The sequence below is a fragment of the Aphanomyces astaci genome (assembly GCF_000520075.1).
Source record: "Aphanomyces astaci strain APO3 unplaced genomic scaffold supercont1.364, whole genome shotgun sequence".
Lineage (NCBI taxonomy): Eukaryota > Oomycota > Saprolegniomycetes > Saprolegniales > Verrucalvaceae > Aphanomyces > Aphanomyces astaci.
Window position 1 is genome coordinate 2,236 of NW_009798627.1, and position 6,983 is coordinate 9,218.

General features: G+C 45.4%; 1 protein-coding gene across 1 annotated transcript; it reads left to right on the top strand.

The window, feature by feature from the left end:
* Window positions 1–4,915: 4,915 nt before the first annotated feature.
* On the top strand, window positions 4,916–5,387 carry H257_19128 (hypothetical protein; the record flags this gene model as incomplete). The annotated part of the gene is made up of 2 exons (XM_009848276.1): window positions 4,916–5,047; window positions 5,073–5,387. The coding sequence occupies 2 exons, from the start codon at window positions 4,916–4,918 to the stop codon at window positions 5,385–5,387; spliced, it is 447 nt and encodes a 148-aa protein (XP_009846578.1).
* Window positions 5,388–6,983: the final 1,596 nt, after the last annotated feature.

Genomic DNA, 6,983 nt, shown 5'->3' on the forward strand with positions numbered 1-6,983 from the left:
TTGGAAATTTCGTGTGGATCTTGGTGCAAAATCACTATATTGGTTAATTCTTCCATAACTTTTTCCCCACGTACTTGCATCACTTTTCAGGTCTGAAGGTTAACGTACGAATAGTCGAGGAATAAGTGCATCGGTTTAGGGTTTCTATTTTCATTACAACGGGATATTAAAATAGATATAGTTGTTTCAAATTTCGCTCCTACTGGGGATTCATCGTCTTCCATTCAAGACGAAGTGATTAAGAAAAGAATGAGCTATTAATAAATCAGACCAGTATTTGAAAAATAAAGATTCACTTTGCCCAAACGCACGGTAGCATACCTGCCCTTCAAAACTAGGGAGATTTCGGAGATGACTTAAAAATTGAAAGCAAAGTAAAAGCAAGGGATTTTATATCGTCCATTTCGGAGAAATCAATCTTTCCCTATCCGTAGACTAATTCATAGACTTCGTGGATGATCGGCGAGGCCGGGGTGAAGTGGTCCCATGGCATTCGCCGTTGTAGCGTTGGGGCTACAGTATTAGAGATGGCAGAGGAATACGAAGCATCAAATCGATTGAAACTCATATTGTGTTAGTTCAGTTGTACTATCTGTAGGACGTTCGGAAAGGCATGGCTGCGAAAGCAAGGAGTCTAACGTAGTACGCCTCGGCAACTGGCACCAAAGCGCCAGCTGCAGAGGAGTGATTTTATACTAACGTTAGTACTTATCTGGTGTTTAAAAGATATCGTTGATCCGACACTGGTACAATCCCGGCCGGAATACTGCTAGGCGTGGCTGACTAAGCTGCGGTGTTGGACGCCGCCTAAGTTGCTTTTCGTTGTTCCTTGTAGTATCTACATGTGATGATGCACGGGATTCTATGCATAACGATGGACATTGTAACGTTAAGTGACTTGCTCGCTCCCATCGCGCCTCTGGTTTACGTCTACTTCATGTGGGCCTTCCTCCACACGTCCATCGGATGGCCCCTAAATGAGCATGGAGGATGGACTCCATCCTCCATGCTCTATTTCAAGTGCCGACAAAAAAGCGTTGTACCAAGTCAACCGATCTGGCCAATCACGGTCGTTAATTCGAATCCCCAGGATGGATGCATTCTGTGACTAAGTTCCGGAGTTTTCCTCACTCTATAAAACTTCAGAGGTTATTTTGAGGATAAAAATAAATACTGTACTCGTCTCCGAAATCAACATAACGTTACGTGATTACGTGACCGACGCCTAAAAATTGGGAAGGTTGCTGAAACCTCGATCTACGCCACTGTCAACGCAGCGACGGATGTGCGCTTTGTGAAAGGCATAAACCGTTTAGCAGCAAACCTACCAGTTGGACATGCGTACCTGGAGGCCCTTGTGCATGGTCCCAAGTGCTTTTCTCAGTGGACTATTGTTCAGCTTGGATTTCCAACGTTTGGGGTTAAGTCTTGGAATGCAGCTGAGAACAACAACTCGTGGATGGGTGAAAAAATGCGTTCGACGGACCCGACCAGTGCGTTTCACATGCACATGATGTTGTTACACAACAAGGCCTACCACCGACACGATGACCTCGTGGTTCCAAGGTTACAGGCTACTGGCTACGTAAGCAACAGTGGAAACATTGCTCTCAGGGATTTATTCTAGGAAGTGTCTCACCACATGAGAAGCAACCGCAGGTCACCAAGCCAAAATCGCAAGGACTTACAATAGGGAGGTTTTGCAAGTGTCCACTCACGGTAGCGTTCTGCTCCGAACTATGATTTTGTGTCAGAGGCAGTTTGGTTCACATTTGGGTTCAGATTTGAGCCAAAATACTCATGGGGAAGTGCCGCCACAATTGCCTGGGAGACTTGATATTCGGGTATCATGGGACTTCAAGATTTTCTCGAATACAGCTCATTAAGCTGATTCTGCATAGAGCGCATTCTCTTGGTCAAATCAGAGACCACTTAAATGGTTTCGTAGGTACAGTTATAAACTCTAGGTACAAGGTCGTGCTAGCATAGATCGAGGATGACAAGACGAGAAAAAAAAAGCGCATAATTGTGTAATCAAGACGCACCCAGACCTCAGACAGGTTTATGTGGGGTGGTTGATCGTGCCGGTGAGCTGGTCAGAAACTCGTTTAGGTGGGGTGGTTGATCGTGTCGGGGAGTTGGTCAGTAACTCGTTTGGTAGCACTTTACCAAATACGCTCCTGACCAGGCTATCCTGCATGCGCAGGTAATTGAGGAGTCCCCAGGCTCTCTGCAGTCGCGGATGTCGGCATATTGGTGGCGACATCGACGTCGTTAATGATTGGCTGAAATGGAAGATTTCAGCCAATCAGAGTGCGCCAGGTTGAGCGGCTTATGAGACGCTTGTAGTCGTCTTCAGTCGATTTGGAGTTGAGGTGCGCGATGCTTCGGACCTTCCAGGCGGTAAAGGTGGCCTTGCAGCCGTTGAACTTGAGGTCCGTGAAGGACTTGTCGTTGGGCGTGGCGTCGGACATGTCACAGAGTAGCAGGATGTTGGGGGGGTCTTGAGGTCCGTGAAGGACTTGTCGTTGGGCGTGGCGTCGGACATGTCACAGAGTAGCAGGATGTTGGGGGGGTCTTGGGGGCGTTGGAACTTGAAATAGCACACAACACACTCAAACGCAGTTGTAGTGGCTCAAAGGAAGGTGATTCAGAAGTGAGCTTAGCTCTAGAACCTCCATTATTATCATCGCCAAAGACATGCATACGTGTAAGAAGTTCAACCTCAGCTGCACTGATTGAAGTTTGCTATATCTCTCAACATATGTGACCTTCTAGTAGTGTGTGTAGGATCAGCACAAGGTAGCTATTGTCCCTCAATACACCAAGGTGGTCGAGGGACGTGAAGCCTGGAGCTCATCCAGGTTCAATCTTATCTATATAGCTTTATCTATGTAGCTTCAATCCTTGTCTACATATGGCTAACAATATTGAGCAAATTATTCGGTTTAGAGGGACAACTCACTCTCGACATTACCGCCTCGTCCACGACGAATTCCCAGAGGACTACCGATACAACGAACCAAGAGAACGCCAGCATAACTTTGCTGAAGGTGACATACTACTCTGACACCTATTCCACACCTCTCTTTCAAAGCATGCAGTAGATTGGCCATACCACGGTCAATGCGCATAGCTCCCCACAACAAACCAAGCATGTTCTTGGATGACCACCGTGTAGGGGTCGTTGAAAGCAGCGAGAGATTCAAGGCCAAGATTCAAGGCCAGATACCATCCGTTGTCTTTATCCGTTATGTAAGTCCGTAGTCGTTGTTATATGAGTAATTTGTTGATCAGGTGTATATGCATGGCCATATAAGATCGCCCAGACAACGGTAACCTCTATTTACATGCCTTTGAATCGTTGACATCATCAGGTGACATCATCAGGTGATATATGTGATTGAATGAATGAATATCGTAGACGTTTGTCGGTGAGAGTAGCAACATCAAAAAACGACAAGGCGCGCCGTTGTATACAAGCCAAGTCGAAGCAAATGTAACGAAATCTCGATGTTATTATCCTTTCTGAATTAATCCATAAAGAGTGTGATATGCCATTTCATTGACTCGTTGTTTGGTGATATGAACCCGCTTGCTTTGGCCAAAGATATAGATAGATAGTTGTAGAGGGAACTGAAGCAGTGTTGGTACAGTACATCTCGCTCGTTTTAGGGCATTTTGACGATTTCGTCGGTGGTTTTTTGGGAATACGACAGACAACATCTTTGCACCAACAGATGCGGCTTTTAAGAAGTTGACTCATTCCGCACTTCGACGGATAAATTTGCGCCTTTGATGGACCAGTAGAGCAAACTCGAATGGCCCAACCCACCACAAATTCCACATTTCGTAGATTATCCCCGGAGGGCACCAATCCAAAAACGCAAGGACAATATATCGGGTACTACGTAGTACTGTAATGCCATTTCACCGTAGGAAATATATACTAGTATGCTACTGTGAAGAAACGATGTTATTTCGTTGACTGTGAAGACTTTGTTCCAACCATGCGACTATATTTCGAAATCAAAGACAAGCGTATGTCCGAAATAACGGAGTTTCTGATATATTCTTCAGAATTCATCAATAGACCTCCAGATCATAGACTGAAACCTCAACAAGTGACTGAACAGCTAACAAGAACAATTATTTGTTCTTGTAGGGATTATCATGACTGGTTAGACATTCAAGTTATAGAAGCTTCGTCATTTTTGATAGATCAACTACTAGATTAATATCGGGATCTTCTGGTTAGATCTGAATCATATCCCAGTCACAACATGTTTTTGGAAATCACTCACTGTATTCCAAGAATACTAATATACTAGTATCTCATAAAACAATAATCAAACTACGAAAAATACATACAGTACGACGAGACTTCAGGTCCGTTGGTTGTCAGTCGGTATGGTTTACAGCCAACCATGCAATCGAAACCAACACATCACACACAACCTTCCATGAAATATCTCAATGGCTCGTAGAGCTAGCATTCTAGGCTCACAGCCCACCCAACTCACGTCACGCGGCATCAGCTAAGCAATCGCTTTGCTTAATAACCTCGAGCAGCAACGCCAGGCTAAACGTGCACGCTGCCCCACGGTCCGTCCAGAGGAACCTGATGAAGACCCTGACTCTGCAAGCCCTATCTACGACCCAAGCAGCAAACGACATTCACACTATGACCAACTTCAGTCCATCGGAGTTCAACGTACTCTGGGCCGACGTCCGCACCTACGTCACCAAGCACTGAAACGTCGGCTCAGGACGCAAGTCTGAGGTGTCTGCACGCGATCTGCTGCTGATGCTCCTGACGTCAATGAAACACTGCGGCTCTAGAGAACGATGAGCTTTCTTAAAGCCATGCATTCTTTCCTCCTCCGCAAATACTACCGTCGGCGAAAAGTATTCAATGGCGTTGCTCACAACCAGTTGTCACCAAATCGCTAACTTCCCGTTCGTTCGCTACGGAACCGACGTGACGTTTCAACAAACAAATACGCTGTCGGGCAGTTACGCCGAGAAGAAGACGTACTTCGAAGACGTACTTCAGTGGCAAGCATTCCCAGTACGGCCATAAAGTCGAAGTGTCCGTCCTGCCCAACGGCTTTGCAATCCATTCTACCGCACACTACAAGGGCAGCGTCTCCGACAAGGCCATCTTCGACGACAACAGTTTCACGTGTCTGCCGTATCAAGCCACTGAGGACCGCATTGCCGACCACGGGGATGAAGGCACGAACCAGTGGGCCGTCATAGCGGACAAGGTGTACCAAGGAATCCAACGCGTCGTGCGTGTTGTGTTACCGAAGAAGAAACCAGCAGGTGGTATCCTCACACTTGAGGACATCCGCTCGAACGATCGCATTGCAAGCGATGTGTGATCGTGGAGAAAATTTTCTGCCGGAAAATTTTCTGCCGGATGAAGACCTTGTAGGCTGTGTGCGGTGTGACCTATCGATGGTCGCGTGAAATTTACGACGTGTTGTTTCAAACGTGCATGGCGCTGACAAACGTATATATGCGCTGCGTGCCGACGACGGGGAAGTGTATTCTCAGTAAATCAATCGCATGTCCTCAATCGGTTCAAAGAAGGACTAGGGCAAAAAGACGTCTGCTCATACCTACAGGACGAAACGCAAAGCGAGACTGACTCTTATCTTAGCTGCTGAGAGCGCTCTCCTTGCGAGTGCTGTGGGTGGCAGTGCTTCTGATTTGGGTTGGAACAGCGATGCTGAATATGGTAGCAATCTGGTGTTCTAGAATTAATATGTCTAAATAGGCATGTGTACTTGTTTTGACGAATTGCCACGTTGCAAAACCCAGTAGACCTCAGTCAGTGCATGATTAAACCTCGTGACGAATGATCAAGGCGCCAGCTGTAAGCACGCCTTGCATAATGTTATAATGCGATATGTAGCTAACTACGTACTGGTTGGTGATTAAACCTTATCCCGGGAATAGAAACACTGCTACATGTAATGGACTGGAGGCTTGATCATACGTCAATAGGTCTACTGTTGCTTACTAGTACTACGTAGCAGTGTTTCTATTCCCGGATAAGGTAGGTTAAATCACCAGTACATAGTTAGCTACATATCACTACGGTAACCATTGAAATGCACTTACTTAACCCCTAGCTGGGTGTGGTGTTTTGGTTTGCACTGCATTTAACTAAGATATACTAGTAATAAGAACACGCGAAATGATTTCGTAACTCAGGCAACACTCCTCTTGTCCTATCTGATGCATCTTGCCAAATGGCCCCTAGAATAGTGATATTCTTAGGAAGCAACTGTTCCACAGTTGCTCGGATAAGATTTACAGCCTGCTGGTTACGTAAGCAACAGTGGATTTGTTGCTCTGTTGCTCTGATGTACTTATTCAAGGCAAGTGTCACGACCACATACATTACGTACTGAGAAGCAACCGCATGTCACCAAGTCAGAAACGACCAGCAAGCAGCCTGTAAAACTTATCAGAGCAACTGTTCCACTAGACCTCTAACCCAAAGACTGAATGACACAAAGTATTTTGTCATATTCTCATCATTCAAATAGAGTTCATTCAAACTGACAAATACCGCACAGTTCGCCAAAAAAGTAAGATGTTTTTGTAATGTAGTGACCCTTTTCCAAAAAGAGATCGAGGTACTACCAATGGTCAATATTGAAGAAATCCGATTTCTTACCTAATTGCATTACTTTGTAAAGTAATTCTATGATGTGTGGCGAGCTTTAACTAATAAAACTCGTTACATTTGACTAAAACTTAGACAGAATTGCACAAATTCAGTGCACACGCCTAGGTAGAACAAAATCCTAAAATGCACCCATTTTTGATTGCACCAAGTTGCCACGTTGCAAAACCCAGTAGACCTCAGTCAGTGCATGACTAAACCTCGTGACGAATGATCAAGGCGCCAGCTGTAAGCACGCCTTGCATAATGTTATAATGCGATATAACTACGTACTGGTTGG